The 18,403-nt window shown below is 46.4% G+C and overlaps 1 protein-coding gene across 1 annotated transcript in view; it reads left to right on the top strand.

Annotated features, from left to right (window-relative positions):
- STAB2 (stabilin 2) overlaps nucleotides 1-18,403 on the top strand; it is an 86,512-nt gene that overhangs the window by 66,368 nt on the left and 1,741 nt on the right. Inside the window, exons 50-67 of the mRNA XM_075708114.1 lie at nucleotides 15-74; nucleotides 607-783; nucleotides 866-955; nucleotides 1,703-1,849; nucleotides 3,063-3,119; nucleotides 3,569-3,692; nucleotides 4,757-4,906; nucleotides 7,288-7,392; nucleotides 7,788-7,895; nucleotides 8,561-8,754; nucleotides 9,796-9,937; nucleotides 10,271-10,404; nucleotides 11,307-11,472; nucleotides 11,702-11,808; nucleotides 12,440-12,559; nucleotides 13,338-13,496; nucleotides 15,648-15,755; nucleotides 18,098-18,226. Of these exons, the coding sequence (XP_075564229.1) occupies nucleotides 15-74; nucleotides 607-783; nucleotides 866-955; nucleotides 1,703-1,849; nucleotides 3,063-3,119; nucleotides 3,569-3,692; nucleotides 4,757-4,906; nucleotides 7,288-7,392; nucleotides 7,788-7,895; nucleotides 8,561-8,754; nucleotides 9,796-9,937; nucleotides 10,271-10,404; nucleotides 11,307-11,472; nucleotides 11,702-11,808; nucleotides 12,440-12,559; nucleotides 13,338-13,496; nucleotides 15,648-15,755; nucleotides 18,098-18,226 (2,277 nt within the window). The remainder of the gene's footprint in view (nucleotides 1-14; nucleotides 75-606; nucleotides 784-865; nucleotides 956-1,702; nucleotides 1,850-3,062; nucleotides 3,120-3,568; nucleotides 3,693-4,756; nucleotides 4,907-7,287; nucleotides 7,393-7,787; nucleotides 7,896-8,560; nucleotides 8,755-9,795; nucleotides 9,938-10,270; nucleotides 10,405-11,306; nucleotides 11,473-11,701; nucleotides 11,809-12,439; nucleotides 12,560-13,337; nucleotides 13,497-15,647; nucleotides 15,756-18,097; nucleotides 18,227-18,403) is intronic.

The following is an 18,403-nucleotide window of genomic DNA, read 5'->3' as shown; positions in this document are numbered from 1 at the left end:
TCCTTTCTTTGTAGGAAAGCCTTAAAATGGTTGCAGCCAAACATGGATACGTCCTATTCAGCAGTTTGCTAGAGGTAAGGACACAAGAGACAGGAGCCATTGAGTGAAGGTTTTAAACACTTTTTTTAAAGGCCAAAAGCACAGACATGGCACATTGCACTACTGGCAGGATGGTGTTCAGTGGAGCCAAAGGGCTCACAACACAGTACACGACAACCCTGGTCAGCACAGACAACCCACAGAGGTGGGAGGATGTCAAGCAGACCCATACCCACCTTTCCCCTCCCCGCTCAGCTCTGTCCTACTGTCAAATTACATGGCCAAGGTATGACCCAAGTATGACTTTTTGAGCCCAAAGTTGGGCCGTCAGCCTGGTTTTCAGTGGGCAACCCTGGGTGATGAAGCACTTCTGAAAATTCAGCCATGTAACTCAACTTGAACAGCTTAACTCAGGCATCTGATTTTTAAAGTCACGGTGTTTGCAGGCTGGTGACCAGGCAGCCCACAGACCACTGCATCCCAGTTATACCAGACATTCACTCCTTCAGGTCAATATCATTTTAGATGGAGCAGTAATACTCTGCCCCAATTTTTGGTATGTTGCAGAAAAACAACCTGCTTGGGCTGATCAACGATCCTATTCACAAACCCGTCACGCTCTTCTGGCCCACAGACGCAGCTATCCGTGGGCTGCCGCAGGAGCAGCAGGACTTCCTCTTCAAGAAGTCCAACACCGACAAACTGGTGCAATACCTCAAATTCCACATTGTCCGTGACGCTGCGGTAAGCCCTTGCTTTTTAGGAGCATTGCCAAGACCAAGACGTGCAAGCCCAGACACGTGCATTTCTCCTGTTCTCTTCCCAGGTGTTGGCCTACCAGCTCCCTGTCTCCACCTCACTGAAGACCCTGCAGGGCTCCAACCTCAGCGTTAGCTGTGGGAATAACAGGGAGATTGTAAGTGTTCACTCTGCTGGCACACTTACCCCTTGCCCCTGCTGCAGGATCCACTCATGCAGAGCCCACTGTGCCTGGGCATAGCCCCGAGAAAGGGTCAGCGGCACCAAAACTCAGTTGGTCCTCACCAGTCCATGCCAACAGCCACAAAACCAGGGCAGCCACCCCAACAGATTCAGCAAACTACATCATTGGCAAGACTCTTTGGATCTGTCATTTTCTCTCTTGTAAGGTGCTATTTGTTCAAAACAGCTCACAGTTACCTCAAAATTGAAATACCAGCACATGATTTTAACTTCTCCTGCAATGAAATACACAATCAAAAACTATTTAGGTGAATCTGGCTTTGGCAGAAACCTCATGAATGCAGCACCTGCATGCAAACTCTGGTCTGTAAGCACTTACAAGCTAAGATTGCAAGCATGCGTGCAGCCTGTTAAGCCAGAACAATGGCACATTTTTCTTTGTAAATGTATCAAATCATCCCTGGCAAGCATCTGCCTCTGAAAACGTGACTAAGCCTAAATGTTCACAAGGTAAACCTGTGGACATAGGGCTGGAATACTCTGTCCCCTTCAGGAAAGGCAAAAGATCTCCCCATCTGTGATGTTATAGCATTCAGCTATAGGTCCCCCAATTGGTTTAGAGCAGAGGATTATCCCTAACACCCATGTAGGACCTGGATTCAGCCTGGCCCCAAGGAAGACTGCCTCATGACTTGTCACATCTCCCCATCCCGTCTCTCAGGGCGCCCTTTTCCTGAACAACAGACAGTGCAAGATAGTGCAGCGGCAGCTGGAGTTTGACGGGGGCATCGCCTACGGCATCGACTGCCTGCTGACGGACCCCAGCCTGGGCGGACGCTGCGACAGCTTCTTCACTGTGGATTTCATGGTCAGTCCCCTTTTTTGGTCCCCCACCCTGGCAAAGACAAAGCCCAAATGCCAAACCCTGTCCTCACAGAGACCGGGGCAACACTCGCAGCAGCTTCGGCGCTACTGAGATTAAGTCCCACCGCTTCAGGCTGTTTTCATCTGCCACACTGGTTAGCGCTAAGGTTAAGAAGCACAGCACAAGGCCTGAAGGATACACAACAGAAATCCTGCATCCACACTAAGCAACACACAGGACAAGTGGTTTCAGTTAAGACCAGCTTAGCGAGCCCTGCCCTGTTTTCCATAAGAAGAGTACCTTACAAATGCAAGCATGAATTTGAGCAAGGGCAGATCTTTCTATCATGTTTTTAAATTAATACAAGTTCACACTATGCATTTGGTCATACAGATTGCCCTTACCAAGTTGCTGTCCCAGCTGCACAGGGTATTAAGGACACAAGATAGAGAACTGCCTAGTCTGTTAGCCAGGCTCTCGGTCTCTCACATTTCTTGCTTTCACAGAAATATCCTTTAACACACCTGAACAGGCACTGTTAGCGTGGAGGAAGTTTCCTCCGTGAACTTTGACGGGTCCCACAAACAGGAAGTTTTGAAACGCGTTTTGAAATGGTTTCAAGACCAAATTTACTTCAGTTTAATTCAAATGTATGAAAAGATAACCTAGAAGTAAAAAAAAATTTCATGTAGTCAGTCTTAAAAAAGCTTATTGGAATTTGTACTTCAGTTATAAAACCAACACTTGTGTGTATCACATCTGCTCAAGTTCTCTTTTGTGTCATGATTTTGTTAAATAAAATAGATATAATCCCCTCATCTCTGGTCAGAGGTTCCCAAGAAGTAATCATTTACCTCTACTCCAAATTAGACATCCAGATCTGATGCAGCCCATGTCAATATTTGTTTGAAGAATATCCACTATCTTTTCCCTACTTGTCTAAATGCAGAGCAAAGTTCTTGTTGCAGAACTTATATTCTGGTATCAGAACTAATTTCTTGCATTTCATGGCACTAAATCAATGCAGCTATTTTGTTGTCATTCTCCTCTCTTCTTTCTCCAGAGTTCTTATAATCTGTTTCAAGCATAATAAGCCTACACTCTTCTCAGCTCATATTTGCTGCTTTCATAAAACAGACTTTTTGTCCATTTCAAACAGCCTTTTGTTGCCATTATTTTAACATACTTTTTTTTTCTTTTCCATTTTGTACAACAGGGGCATTGTGTTAGCTGTTTCAGTAATTCTAAATGCCCTCCAGGGACAAAACCAAAGGTAATACATTAAAATCTTGCATTTAAGCAGTCTAACCTGCTCTTCTGTGTACTTCACACAAGCAAACTAGTTGCTTTGAAAAAATAAAAGAACCCTCAGCAGTGAAACCACATTGTTAAGTGATGCCATAAAGCCTCTGGGACAAAGCTGTCCCTGGGCAAACACCCAGACACTGGTGGTGGGGGATGCTTGTCGGTCTTACGCAGCATCCACTGTAGCGAGCGCTTCGGTTGACTTTGGAGCAGCACCTCCATCCTCATTAACGGTGCTTAGCAAGTCAGGAATCAAAGAGGAGGCGGGGGCCTCACACCTGCACTCTTCACACATCACGTTTTGATTCAATGTACATCAGAAACTGTGATTTAAAGAGGGGAAAAAACCAAACCCCCACAAAGCACTCATCTTCCTGTGTTTTTCTCCCTCTCTGCGCCGGCATGTGCGATGGCCAGGAAGGGATCCACTGGTGCACGTATGAGTCCTATGGGCTGCGGAGGGACGGCTGCCGTAGGAACTGCTCCATGGTCATCCACGTGGCCAAGTGCTGCAAGGGCTACTTCGGGCCAGACTGCCAAGGTAGGACCCCTGACTGCCCCCCCACCGGCCCGTGGCCTCCCGGAGCACAGCTGCGTAGCGCCCAGCAGGCTGAACCGTGAGAGCTGGGATGGGGGCATGAGGAGAGACCAGCCGCAAGTGGGGGAACTCCATTGCAAGAGCTGAAGTAAACAGAAAGTATTACTGCTTTTCCACTCCAGATAATGTCTTTTTCACATTTACAGCAAGCTTTAAACTCCATGCTAGTAGCAAACTAGGTGAATGCTATAGAGAGTAAAGACTGCTTTGCTGTAACCAAACCTAGCGAGTCTTAGCCACCAGCTGAAAGCCCTTTCAACACAAAAGCAGACATCAAGTTCACAGCAGTGATACCAGGACACATCAGAGACACGGTGTACAATTCCTCAGCCACCTGCAAGCATGCACACCACTGGTGTAAGCTCAGAAATTGTAGCTTTAACCAGGTGTGAGACAGTTTGGGCAGCTTTATCTCCAGCTGGTTGTTAGCAGACACTGATAAACTGTGTGCTCCTTCACCTGCCAGCCCCACGGGGGAACAGTACCGAGGCTCTTACCAGGGCACGTAGGGTCAGGATCCAGGTTAGGATCTCTGCTGGCAGACAGGCCCAGGGACACATAGCCCTGCCAACTCACTCTGTCCAGATTTCACAAACAGACACATGGGAGTCCCGAGCAATTTTGGGCAGCCCAACCTGAGCTGCTCTTTGTGCTTACCAGCACATGGAGGTGCACAAGCAAAGCTGGATTTGGGCAGGGGCTGGGCAGTGCCATTCACTGATGGGTCTCAATGAGCAAGCACCCAGGTAACAGCACCCAGACCCAGGGCTGGAAGAGTCCACACCTTTCTGACAAGAGCTGTAAAAGTATGTCAAGGAATTTGGAGCAGGAGGCTTGCAGTCGCAAGTGTCATAGCTGCTTTTACATGCCCCAAAGAGATGCATTTACAGGCATTTCCTTGTTCAAGGTTTTTTACACAACAATAAATTACAAACAGTGACAATGAATAAACATGCACTTGAGCTAAACAGCCACTTTTTTTTTTTTTTTTTTTAAAAACCTTTCAGCTTGCCCAGGGGGCCCAGAGACCCCATGCAATAACCACGGCTCCTGCGACGATGGGTACACTGGGACAGGAGAGTGCCACTGCAACAGCGGCTTCAATGGGACTTCGTGTGAGCTGTGTTTGCCAGGCAGATACGGCTCCAACTGCAGGCGTATGTTTAAGTTACCTTTCCATATCACGGCCCGTGTCAAGCCTAAACTATTTTGTCAGCAATGAGTTTTTAAGTAAACCAAGGAACGCTTCCTGCTTTCAACACCAACATTTTTCCCCAAGTGCCTCCTCACACGGAGGGGTGGCACAAGGTCTCAGAAGGAAGGAGAAGGCGGGAGCACAGAGGCTTATGTAGCTTTCTCTGCAGGGCTCCTCCTATTCTCATAGGGTACATAAGTAACAGGGAATTGAGACAGAACCTCCATCAACAAGTGTTCTCAACTACAGCACAGCCTTCTCCCCCATCCCCATAAAAGGCAAGACAGCATTTTAGCAATGTGGTTCCTCAAGGATTGCAGGAGGCCAAGGCTGTGCACTGCTTTTACAGAAGAGAAAAAAAAAAGGATGAAGATGAAGGCACTTTGTGAAGACGGACAGCAGCCAAGAAACTGCTCATATAATGTACTTCACTGTGGTTTTAAGTGTAAAGTGGGTGGAACCAGGATCAATAATCACCTTTTAAACTTAAATGCTTTCCCAACATAAAGCCTTCAGGTAGGAAGCTACAATAGTAATGCCTCCATCCTAACCATGTACACCTGTAGTGCTCATTAGGCACAGATGATGGAGGGTTATAGGTTAGACACCCTTGCAGCATAGGCAAGACATCAGGCTTGGACACCAGTGCTCAGGATTATGCTTATCTACAGTTTATCCATTTTATAGGACACCATAGCATAAACTGCATGAGCTGTAAGTCTGAAACCCAGATTGTGGTGTCTAACAGAAAAGTTTTATTGCCCCTTCTTTTTAATGCGTATGTGTATCAGCCAAAAATTATGTAACCAGGCTAAATGAAATAAAGCCAGAGGATGAAACACCTTTTCAGCAGGACCAGGTTTTCAGAGAATCCGTTCCCCCACTCCCACATCATTTTCCTCTTTAAACAAAAATATTTCAGGAAGAGGGATAAGAAGCAAGAAAGGATGCTATTTCATTACATTATAAAACAGAGAGCCATCAATAATTCCTTAAGAAGGACTTAACATGTATAGCTTGAATACTGTGTTCAGTTTTGGGCCCCTCAGTACAGGAAAGACATTGAGGTGCTGGAGCGTGTCCAGAGAAGGGCAACAAGGCTGGTGAAGGGTCTGGAGCACAGGCCTTATGAGGAGCGGCTGAGGGAACTGGGGTTGTTTAGCCTGGAGAAGAGGAGGCTGAGGGGAGACCTTATTGCTCACTACAACTACCTGAAAGGAGGTTGTAGTGAGGTGGGTGTTGGTCTCCTCTCCCAAGTAACAAGCAACAGGAAAAGAGCAAATGGCCTTAAGCTGCATCAGGGGAGGTTTAGATTGGATATTAGGAAAAATTTCTTCACTGAAAGGGTTGTCAAGCACTGGAACAGGCTGCCCAGGGAAGCAGTGGAGTCCCCATCCCTGGAGGTATTTAAAAGACATGTAGATATGGTGCTTAGGGACACGGTTTAGTGGCGGACTTGGCAGTGTTAGGTTAACAGCTGGACTTGATGATCTTAAAGGTCTTTTCCAACCAAAACAATTCTATGATTCTACATAAGTTTTTTCACAACCCAAAGAGTAGTGAAAAAACATCACCTATAGATTAAATCTACCCCTCATGCTTCAGTTTGCAGGGCACAAAGGGTAACACCCCACATACAAAAGGAATCCAGAAGCTTTTAGTCATAAAACCATCTAAAACCTAAAAAACACATTACAGGTAACTGGCCCACATTTTACAGCAAAACTCACTAACCTCATATTTGGCTTCCTTACTTACACAGACCTTCTCCCAGACAGCAACCAAACACACTCCCTCTGTACACCTTACTTCTTTCTGGCTAAAAGGCTTCCCCACAGCTCACAGCTGCTGCATATTAGGATAGGATCAGGCTGGGTCTTCAACTCAGCCATTAACTCCTTCCTGCCACAGTCCTTTGTGAAATTTGCTACTCTACCATAAGGCAGATTGATACCCATTTTCATTTCCAGAGGCACATTGAAATAATGCCAGTTATAAAACCATAGGACCACAGGATAATTCGGGTTGGACGGGGCCTCAGGAGGTCTCTAGTCCAACCCCTGCTCAAAGCAGGGTCAGCCCCGAGCTCAAGCCAGGTTGTTCAGGATTTATCCTGTTGAGGCTTGCAAACCTCCCAGGATGGAGACTGCCCCACCACTGTGGGAAGTCTGGTCCACTGTTTGACTGGCCTCATGGTGAAAAACCATGAGGTTAGATTTATCTGAATAATTGCTAAATAATACTGTATCTAAACTGACAGTATAGGTGATGTTTCTGTAGGGAAAGATTTTCGCCTTTCCCAATGGCAGCTCTGTAAGCGATCCCTCTGTGTTCCTTTTGCAGCCTGCGAATGCAAGACCAACGGGCAGTGTGATGAAGGATATTCAGGAACGGGACGATGTTTCTGTGAAACAGGATGGACTGGCCGGCTGTGTGAAACCAAGCTAGGTCTCTGCCTTCTCTCACTAGACTCCGTCACGTGGAGCCACAGGTTGAAAGCACTTGCAATTCAACAGAGAGTTTGCATGGAGAAGAGAGAGAAAGGGTTAATAACATTAGAAGCCCTCAGAGGAGACTAAGGGACTCTGCTCTGGACTGAGGACAAGTCCCTTCACCCGCCTGTGCCCTCCTTTGTGAAATGGCAATATGAGTGCCTACCTCCCCTGTGGAGAGGCTTTGGGCTACATGAGGGAAGGTATCACCTGAGAGTTAAGCAGTCAAAAAAATATTCTTACAGGTTTTCCAGTTAGCAAGACTGGGATGAGGGCTTTTCCTTCTGCATGAAACAAGGGCACTGCAAGATAAATAGCACTTTCATCCCAGCTCTTCTGCCTTCCCCACAGCTCTGACACCAGTGTGTTCCCCAAGCTGCTCCGCCAATGCCGTCTGCACGGAGAACAACACGTGTCAGTGCAAGCCGTTTTACGATGGGGATGGGTTGACATGCACAGGTGAGCTCCCTCTCCTATTTACAGCCTGCTATGTCCCCTCTTGCATGTGCACGTGCATGCAGTTACTGTCTCATATGAAATGTTGGCTGTCAAACCTAACAGCTTCCACAGTGCAGCAAGTGACACAAATTTAGAACATATACAGAGCAGTTTTTTTCTGAAGCAAGTGGCTGGCTTCACCAGGTTTTACCGAGCAGGAGTATGAGCAAGAAGTGTGCTTCAGTCAGGTTTTGGAGACAGCAGGGTTTTCAGCAGTGTTTCACTTACAGGATTTTCTTTGATGAACTGCAAGGCAGTTCCCCTGTAACTGCAGAAACAGTCATTCTTCCTGAGCCAGGTGTCTTGCGTCCTTCAAAGTCACCCTGGCCAGAGCAGCGTCCCCAAAAAAGCAGCTCTCTTGGGCCGCCAAAAGGCGAAGCAGAATTTCTGGGGGGTGGTGCCATGTCTTTTAAACTGAGGACATCCTGACAAGGGCTTCAGACCCCTAAAGGATAGCGTTCGCACAAGTTCAGGAATGCCTCAGGAAACTGAAACGGGTTTTTTCCCCCAAACGAGTGTTCTAGTATTTTTAGTGTGCCTTAAAAATCTGGAGGTGGTTTGTCTTTGTGAAGAACATCCTCTTTAAAAGCAGACTTTACTCACCTGTTTTCTTTTCCCCCGTGCAGCTGCAGACCTTTGCAAACAAAACAACGGTGGGTGCCACAAGGCAGCCGACTGCACACAACTCGGGGTGAAAGTCTTCTGTAGCTGCCAGAAAGGATACAAAGGCGATGGCTTTACCTGCCTTCCAATAAATCCTTGCGCCGATGGGTTCAACGGAGGCTGCCATGAGCATGCCATTTGCACTGTCATAGGACCCGTAAGTTGAACGATTTCAGTCACCACCAGGGAAGTCCGAGGCATTTCTTCCTGGTGCTAGCAGAAGTCTTTTCTCTGGCTGGATCACCCTCCGTACCTCTCAAAGTCCCCGTTTTCCAAAACAGCCTTTACATAGCTCCAGCCTACTTTCCACACCAGTTTGGTATCCTTTCAGCTGAGGGGTGAGAAACAGTTTGACATCTTTGCTCTAGGGAAAGGGGTACTACAGCAGATGGGATATTTTGCACGTGTCATTTTTCTGTCCCCTTCTTAGCTCTCCCTAACTGGATATCCCTATTTGCAATAGAGGTTTGTTGGATTGAAACTGAATATATTTTGGTAGCTAAATGTAGAGACAGCTGGGGGAATAGTGTCACTTGTTGATTGGGCAGACTCAGCTTAAAAAGTTCTGCAGCCACATGATACAAATTCCTTGGCCTGCATGGCCAATTCATTGAGGAAAATTTGTGCTAGTGACCTGATCCAGCATTTGTCCTGGTGCTTTCAGGATCACCTGTCCGTTCCATTTTGGTGGCTCGCCTGATGTGTCTTCCAGGAGCTATCTAGAAACGCCTTGCCACTAATCTGTTCCAGCTGCCAACCATCACAATCCCTGGATGTCACCAGCTCCTGCTTGGTTTATAGTTCTGAATTTATTACTATCAGTGGACTGCTAAATTCCTTTCATGCTCCCATGCCCAGTCATTTAAATATAATTTTGATTGGTTTGCCATCCATTTTTGTTAATTATGTGTCATATAATTCTCCAATGCATGTTATTAGCTTTGTGGATGGAATTATGCCTTGGTATTAATTCAGCAAAGCGCCCAAGCACATGTGTAAATGTTTTGCTTAGAAGAATAAATGCCAGCATCAGAGTTTGTGGTCTGTTGAATCACAGTTGTTAGTAGCAACTTTCCTGTTTGTCCATTCCTGGCTATATTAAGTGAATTTTTTCCAACAGTTCAGAATGTTGCTTGAAATACCACTTTTATGTCAGCTAAGTACTTGGCTTGGCCTTTTTTATTCTCTCTCTGACCAGGACAAACGCAAGTGCAAATGTAAAAATAACTATATTGGTGATGGGCTGAACTGCTCGGTGATGCAGCTTCCTCTCGACCGCTGCTTGCAAGACAACGGGCAGTGCCACCCTGACGCTGACTGTGCCGATCTCCACTTCCAAGGTGAGGATGGCATGCCATGCACGCCATGGGATGGGGACATCTTCATCCCTGTGCCACTGCAGTGAAGCCAGTGGCCAGCTTCCTCTACCTATATCCCCTTGAAACAATGAGATTTGAGCATGATTAAAGTTAGAATATGTGCTTAAATACTTTGCAATACCGGATTTGTGAAGCAACAGATGAGGGCATTCCAGGTAGGAATATTACCCGTAAGGGATCAGTCTGTCCTAACTACATTTCACAAAATTCACAGGTATTTATATAGCACACTTGACTCTGCATCCAGACATGGAAACCCCTTCAAGAAGAGCTGGTTCTTCTCTCTCTTTGCAGATACCACGGTTGGGGTTTTCCATTTACGGTCCCCACAAGGGCAGTACAAAATGACTTACGAGAAGGCAAAGGAGGCCTGTGCCAATGAGTCAGCCACCATCGCTACGTACAACCAGCTGCTGTATGCGCAGAAGGTGAGGCAGCCTCGCTGCGGGAGCGAATCCCCGGGGCAGACCTAGCCGCAGCGTAAATGGGGAGGGAAGAGCAAGGGGGCTGCTCTGTGCTAAGAAGCTTCATTCTCCCTCCTTTCCTTCCCCTGTGCCCCAGGGAGCAGTTTTCAGACTGTTTATTGGTTTCATGCTTGCTCATACAGCACTGAAACCAGTTGCCGAGTTCTTATTTCCAGTGATCTTGGAGTGTGATGGCAAAGTCGCTTACAGAGTGTTTTCATGGGGGGTTAATTATTAACACTTCTTAAAGAAATGTATACTTCAGAATTATGCTTAGATTAATTTTTTTTTAATGTAAGGCTCCAGGAATCTTTTCCCCAAAGGCTGTTAACTTAGCAGAGCCATTTCCATATTCTTTTCCTTGAGTGTGTTACAGACAACACATGGCTGACATCAATGGGATAAGCATCACATCTTGGCTTTGCAAAACTTGATTTAGAAGAGTGGGTCAGACTGACTGTGCCTTTCTGGCTCCTTCCCCTCTGAGGAAGGAAGGAAGATGCTCACTGTTTAGAGACACCTTTAGCAAAATGTGAGGCTGGACCACAGCCAGCATGTAAACCTCCTTCTGCTGCCTGAGGATATTCAGATTGCAGCTGGAGCTGTGTGTCCCCTGCACCTCGTAGTCTAAATATTTCCCTTGAAGCAGCAAATTCGGCAGTGGGGCTGGCTCCAGTGCTCCTGGGCATTTATTTTCTGTATTGAGCTGGCTTATCAGCCCTTCCCATGCTGACAAAAGGTGGGCTGGCACATGATGGGATAGCACGTCCCCCTTTGGTTTTCACACCCACCTCTGATCCTGCCCGGCTTTGGGCTCAGGGAAGCTCTTCCCCAATGTTTTTTCCTTATGGCCATGCCGGCTGTAGGCAAGGTACCACCTGTGCGCTGCCGGTTGGCTAGATGGTGAAAGAGTGGGCTACCCAACTGCCTTCTCCTCCCCAAACTGCGGCTCCGGGTACGTCGGCATCGTGGACTACGGGAGAAGAGTCAACCTGAGTGAAACCTGGGATGTCTTCTGCTACAGGGAGAAAGGTAAGAGGGTCCTTTGCTGCATCCCTCTGTGCAAAGGGGAGCAGCAGCCCAGATTTCAGTTACTTAGTCATCCCAAGGCTGCTAGATAACACTGCAAGAGATTCTGCCTTTTTAACTTAAAAAAACCCCAAACCTGTTGCCTGCAAGTTGTTCTTCAGACACAGGACAGCCTAAAGCCTTCTAGCAAAGGGCGTTTCCCCATGCAGCTATCTGTGTTTTTACCTTCCAGAGGTGAACTGCACCTGCAAGGCAGGCTACGTGGGTGACGGCTTCTCCTGCAGCGGGAACTTGCTGCAAGTGCTGACGTCCTTCCCAACGCTGACAAACTTCTTGTCGGTACGGCCCACAGCTGGCGCGCTGCTCGGTCGGGTGAGCGGAGCGAAGCAGGCTCCGCCACCAGGTTGTATCTCAGTGTTTGCTCTACTAGCAGGTAACAACACCACACCAGCAAAGCAAGGTGGAGTGGTCTGCACCATCAAAATCAGAACTTAGTCGCTATTTTTTTAATTACTTGCTCCAAAAGAGGTTTTGGGGTTTTTAAAACTCATTTGAAAATGAAATGTGACTGCAGCTTTAGCTTAAAGAAGGTTCTGTGCACAACTGCTCCTGGCTTTCTAAGCATCACAAGGAGCGCGGTGCTTTTTTATCATTTTATTGAATTGCTGCTGGGGAAAAAGGCAAAGCATTAAAAGGGTCCCTTTCTTGCCACTACTCAGAAAGGCATTATATGTGTAAGGAGCCTCACAGACAACAAGGGCTCAGCTCCTGCAAGTCACTTTAAGATGTGCTCGCCAAATCAGCAGCTAAAACTGGGTTTTGAATACAAACTTCTTCCATAATGTCGCTCCAGAGTTTCTTTGTGGCTATTAATAGAAAGCTTCTTTATTTATACAGTCTCATCGTTTCAGCTCCCCACACAGAAGCGCACAATTGCTCTTCAGTAAAGCTGGATTCTGTTTGTGCCTAGGACATCATGGCTTACTCCAACAGCTCTAGGAAGGGGAGAGAGTTCCTGCGGTACCTCACGGACCTGTCAGTGCATGCCACTCTCTTTGCTCCAAATGATAGCGGGCTAAGGGAAAATGAGGTCAGGTTTTTTTTCTTTTTTTCCTTCCTCATTTTAATAACACTTTTTAAACAGCCATTATGGGTTTCTGTATCCCAGTGAAATTTAAGTTTAAAAAAAAAAAAGAAATCTTAGTATGACATGACTTCTGTGAAACCCCACATAGTTTGAACTGTGCTTCTGAAAGAGGTGAGTTCATCGTTTCCATTTCTTTTCCATAGTAAGGAGTGTAGGGTTATCGAGTGTTCAAGTCACTACAAAGACTTTTCCATCAGGGATTTTAGTTACCCAGTTATAAAGGAGTCTGCCTGAGATGAAGCCTTCTCTGGCTTATTAACATCAAGCACAGTTATTTGAAGAAAGCAGTGCACAGCTTTGGCATTTCCCACAAATACATTAAAGGCATCTGCTCCTAGCTTCATTTCTGTGCTTATCCCTTTTTTCCTTCCTTCCTTCAATCAAACAAATTGTCTCAAACAATTTATATGGGTTTATGCCCTGGCTTGCACCTTCAAGCTGTTTGGAATATCTCTGAGGCTCATCACTTCAGGTCATCATACAAAGGAGTAAAATCCTTTGTCCCACCAGAATCAAGGTAGTGCCTGCTGCAGGCAGCCGTCGGAGGCCAGCAGGGACAGAAGGTTCACATCCAGATTTCCCAATAGCCTCTACCCCATATTGCACCTGCTGCAGCATTAAGAGCAAAGAGCGGAAAAGGTTACAGGCACTTAGCCTACTGCTAAATCCAGAGAGTTAATGAGCTCAGTTAACGTTCCTTGTGTTTTGCTCTCATTTGCAGACGCTTTCTGGGCGAGACATCGAGTATCATTTATCTAATGCCAGCATAATGTTTTATGAGGACTTGACCAATGGAACCACTCTTCTAACTCGTCTAGGGGAAAAACTCCTCATTACAAACACCAGGGGCCAGGAACATCAAGCCCCCACTGCTGAACAGGTACCTTTTTAATAAATCTCCCACCTTCGTGCTTTTTCCCCTTCATGCTATACCCTGTAATTGGGTGGCACGCTGACCCAGAGAGCAATTTGGTAAGGTTATAGAGGACAGCAATGAGAGAGGCTGATTTCAGAAGGCTCTTTCCTGCCCAGAGACTGCAGGATAGCAGCTGGCAAACTGCAAATTTAGAAGTTTGTAAATGGCCAAGGTCTGACCCACAGAATTCAAAGCAAGCTGTTCAGGTGGCCTGCAGGAATCACAGGATGGGGATACAGGCTTGATTCAACCCTTCTCTCAGCCTGGCAGGATTATGGGAGATGGCAGTGCAATAGGAGGAGAGATGAGAGCAGCAGCTTACCATTAAAGAAAGGTGTTGGCATTTGTAAAGTTTCTTGGTAACTTTCCGGGAGAGGCAGGACACGCCAGCACAGCCTTGCTCAGAGCAAAAGCAGACAAAACAGCGGTTTGCATTTTTTATTACCATTTCCGCGTTTTTTAAATGCAAAAATTGATATCCTTTTTATCCAAATGGAAAGTATCCTTTGACATTTTAGGGGAACACATCCTTTGAAAACACACCCAACTTCTTACTTCTTATTAAGAAAATACTCACTGCCCAAGCATTTCAAATTACCTCTGTGACAGCAACCCCTTGAGACTGAGGTTGGGACTCTGCTGCGGGTGATGCAGTATAGCCAAATATGAAAATAAGAAATCCTGCATCTGTGGGCTTGCAGTTAAAATGTGCTCTAGAGAATAGCACTGGGCCCAAGGAAAGTTGAGTGCCCAACATGCCAGCTGGGGGGGGGGGGGATTTTCACAAGCACCATCAAGAAGGAAATAGGCACTGCAGGAAGAGGTGCACAAATGACTCATTTGTGGCAGCCTTTGTTCTCTTCCTCCTTCCCCTTTCAGGAGAAACTACTTTGGAATGAGAATTACCATTTATATTTTTAAAACCACCCTATACTGCAAACCCAGTAATCGCATTAATAAAGTATACCCTTGTGAGAGATGGGGTATACCAGCACAAGGCTTATCTGTATCACTCGTTAGCATGCCAGGAGCTCTTTTGGATCACTTTGATCTGATATTTGAGTTAGAAGAGATTCTCCTTAAAAAAATCCTCCTTTCTTCAAAAGATGTCAAGGGGAGGCTCTGAGCGCATTAACACAAATCTTGCTCCTGCCCTTCAAAGCTGGTTGGAAATTTGTAGCTTTTTTGTAGCTGGAGGACCTGAGCAAGCCCCTGGTTCCCCCGGCTGCAGTAAAGCTTGGTGGGGTGCCAAGGTGGGAAGGAGAGGTGTCAGCCGCTTTCCACGCATACTCCAGGCAGCCAAGCACCCACCTGTCCCAGCACACCAGGTCAGGGCCCACAGGCTTTCCCCAGGACCCCGGCAGGGCAGCGGGAGGAGGACATGGTGCTCCAGCAGCAGAGTACCACCTCGTGCCAGGGGCAAGAGCAGGCAGCAGCTCCCGGTTCTGCTCACCAAGGAGAAACCATTTTGCTAGGGTGCAAGTTAAAGCAGAGTTTGCAATAGCACAGACACCCATGAGCCCATCCTCCCAAAATGCTGGAGAGACTCAGGATCGGCTCGAAGCAGTCAAGGACTCCCATTATCAGCAGAGTCTACAGAAGTGTTGGGGTGGGTGGCAATGACTGATCCCATCCCTCTCCCTTCTCATACCCTGATGAGCTGCCAAATGGGACCACCTTCCAGCTCACTGATACTAGGCCACCAAATAATCTGCAGGCAGCAGGCCCCCATCAGTGCAGACCCAGTTATCTCAAGCCAGCAAACCTGGTGTGAGTAGCATCCCCACCATAGAAAGCAGCTGTAACAGCACTCCTGGGAAGAGCTTAGCAATTGTACAAACATCATAAAAACCTTTATTTAAAAAAAAAAAAAAAAAGAAAAAGAAAAAAAAGACAAAGATACGCAAGTAATGATGATGGCCACTTCATGGACAGGAGAGCCATGAGCAGCCTGGGGCCATCCCAGGCTGACGTACAGGGAGGCAGCAGTGTAAGCCCCCATGTGATTTTTCTCTGTGTGTCAGTAACTGAGGTAGGGAAATAGTCTCAAGGTTTATTTCAGTCCCAAAGGGAGAAGGGTCAAAGCTCAGCTCTCATCGCTCTTTCTCCTGGCAGAGCGAGATCAGATACGTGGATAGAAGTGCTATTGTTGAATGGGATATAATTGCTTCCAATGGGATAATCCATGTCATTTCAGAGCCTTTAAAGGCTCCACCAGCACCTGTAAGTACACACATTTTTTTTTTTGGGGGGGGGGGGGGGGGGCAGGTGGCTTATATCATCCCAAACTCATTGCTAACATTCATATATTCCCAGTTTCCCTCCCATATATGCAGTTTTGGTTTAAAAGGTTACTTTGAAAGAAAATTAGAAGTTGAAAACAAGGGGCCAGTGAAGCTTGTTTGAAATTTTTCTGTCTGAACAAGTTCTTCTCACAATAATTTCATATAAATAAAAGTTCCATTTTATAGTGGAGCTTATTTTTGTAATGCAGGTTTCATAAGGCTCCATTTCAGTTCTTCCAAAAAGATCTTTCAAGCTTCTAAGGAAAATTTTTTACTCTTGGCTTTGCATTCATTCCTATCCAAACAAGGTGTTTTGAAAATAAGTATTTGTTGTCTGCATGAATCCCTGCAATGGTCCCAGTTGGCCAATTATCTCTCCCATTAGAAAGGCCAAAGCAAACAGTGCATGGTAGAACAGTATATTTTGTATGAAAGGAAGGAAAAACATTTCTTCCCCTGCAGTGCAACTGGGATGTTCCACAAAAGTGATCCCTGCTGCCCCTGGGAGAGGTGCACACCGAGCACCTTTTTTTCCAGTACAAAATATTTTCCTTAACAAAGTAAGTGTTCACATGTGCAGTGTTAGCGCTCCCCAGCTCTGTACCACGCAGGATACTCTGTGACAGCCCAACACAGGCTCAAGCTGACCTTGCAAGAGCCACCACTTATTTATCTGAAGAACTTCCCTTCAGTTGGGGTAATTCATTCTGATCCCTCTCCATGCGCTGGAGGGGCCTCGCATTTACAACCCATCCATCCCAGCTCTGATTTCGGAAGTGGCTAACCAGCTGCCTCCTTGGTCCACAAGATTACTCCTATCAATACCCTATTTCTCACCTTCATTTTGTTCTGAGCAACCCTCTCTCCTTTACAAACCAGGCGCCTTTTTTTGTAGAAGCCCAGTAACATGCCTGCACAATCTTGGTTTGCAAAAATCCCTTGCAGCCGGCAATCCTCACAAGTAGGAAATAACACACGTGGGTAAAAGCGTAAATTACTGCCTGAAAATAATTCAAAATAATAGGCAATTTCTGTCAGTCTACAGCAGCATGATATTACAGTCTTTATAATACCTTTCACATGCTAGAGGGCAACTAAATGTTTTCTAATATTTAGCTGTCCAGCTGCACCATGTAAATTACTGTGTTTTCTAAAAAATAAATGAAGAGAGCATATCTATTAAGACAACAATGTGATTATTTTTGCCAGGGTAACTTTAATAATTAGTTTTCTAGGCAGGAGGTCACAGAGCTAGGGCATCACATGGAAAAGCAAGAGTAAAAGCATATGAATCTCTTACCCATTTCCAGACCCCTCCTCACCTCTCGGATTGCCAGCAAAGAGCACAGTGCTTTGAGGAGATTGCAGCCTGAGTGGCTGCATGCCCTGGGATCCCTCAAACTTATCACCACCCCAAAACTGCCGGTCACCTTCACGACATCAGTCTATCAGGCCACAGAGCTGCAGAAAGCAAACCAAAGTCAGAGTCTGGAGGCATTTCTCCCCTTTAGATTAAATCCAGATCACATGTGAACTTCTTTCAGTCCTTCACCTATGCATTTATTAAAATATTTATAAATTATATACGGTTACTTGGGTTGGCACTGTATCTGCTTGACTGAAGCATGATTTCGGGTTAAAGGCATTGCATGTTTTGGGAGAAAATGACCTAAAGAAGGCAGGTGTTGGGCCGCTGGTGGAGCCCACCCTCTGCACAGGCTGGCAGTCCCTGTCCCCAGCGATGAGATGGGCCTCATCTCAGACACGGTTTGCTTTGCGCCCTGGTGAGCAGGGCTCAGAGGGTGGTACGGCTGCCAGTAGTGGCAATAACCAACACCTCCCCAGTGCACAAAGCAGTAGGGAATAAGCTGGAACCCATGCAGAGCCCTCTAGGGTTTGTAGCACAGGTTTCCAAAGTTGCTTAAGGGAATTTGGTACCCGCTTCTCCTCCTCAGGCCAGTGGGGTTTCAGCCTCATGGTAGCCTCTATTGCTACTTTGAAAAACCTGACCAGAAAAGATCACTTTGGCATGCTCTGTAACTTCCAAAACATAAACAAGATGAAGCTGTACTATGCCCAGTGTCCAGTCCCCTGAAAAAAATTTGTAATTACTATCAAAAGGCCATATTTAACTGTCTCTAGGGATCACGTATCAGGAAACTCAAGCACAAAAGCAGTTCAGGACTAGGGTATATCTCAAAGGGACACTGCATGTGCTCAGGTGCTGGACGGTGACCAGTGCTCACCCCATAGCTCACTCACCCTCTCTCTTGCTTCCAGGCTCCTCTCCATGCCAGTACTGGGACAGGAATATTCTTTGGCATCTGTCTGGTTACTGGAATTGTGGCTTTTATTGGATATTTTTACCTCAGGTTCAAGAAGAGAAACACAAGCTTCCAGCACTTCAAGGTAGGCGGCAGACAGGAACACAAAGCAGGGGGACAGCACTACCCAGACCCACTGCACCTCCCAAACTCACAGCCTTCAATTCCTCCTTGCATTTTATTAAGCTAGAAACATTCCTAATCACTTCCCACTTGAACCATTCAGACTAAGACATGGAAGTGGGGAAGGCTCACACACTTA

The sequence above is a fragment of the Pelecanus crispus genome, chromosome 1 (assembly GCF_030463565.1).
Source record: "Pelecanus crispus isolate bPelCri1 chromosome 1, bPelCri1.pri, whole genome shotgun sequence".
Classification (NCBI taxonomy): domain Eukaryota; kingdom Metazoa; phylum Chordata; class Aves; order Pelecaniformes; family Pelecanidae; genus Pelecanus; species Pelecanus crispus.
Note: the sequence above shows the minus strand (reverse complement) of the source record. Positions and strands in the feature narration are given on the sequence as shown.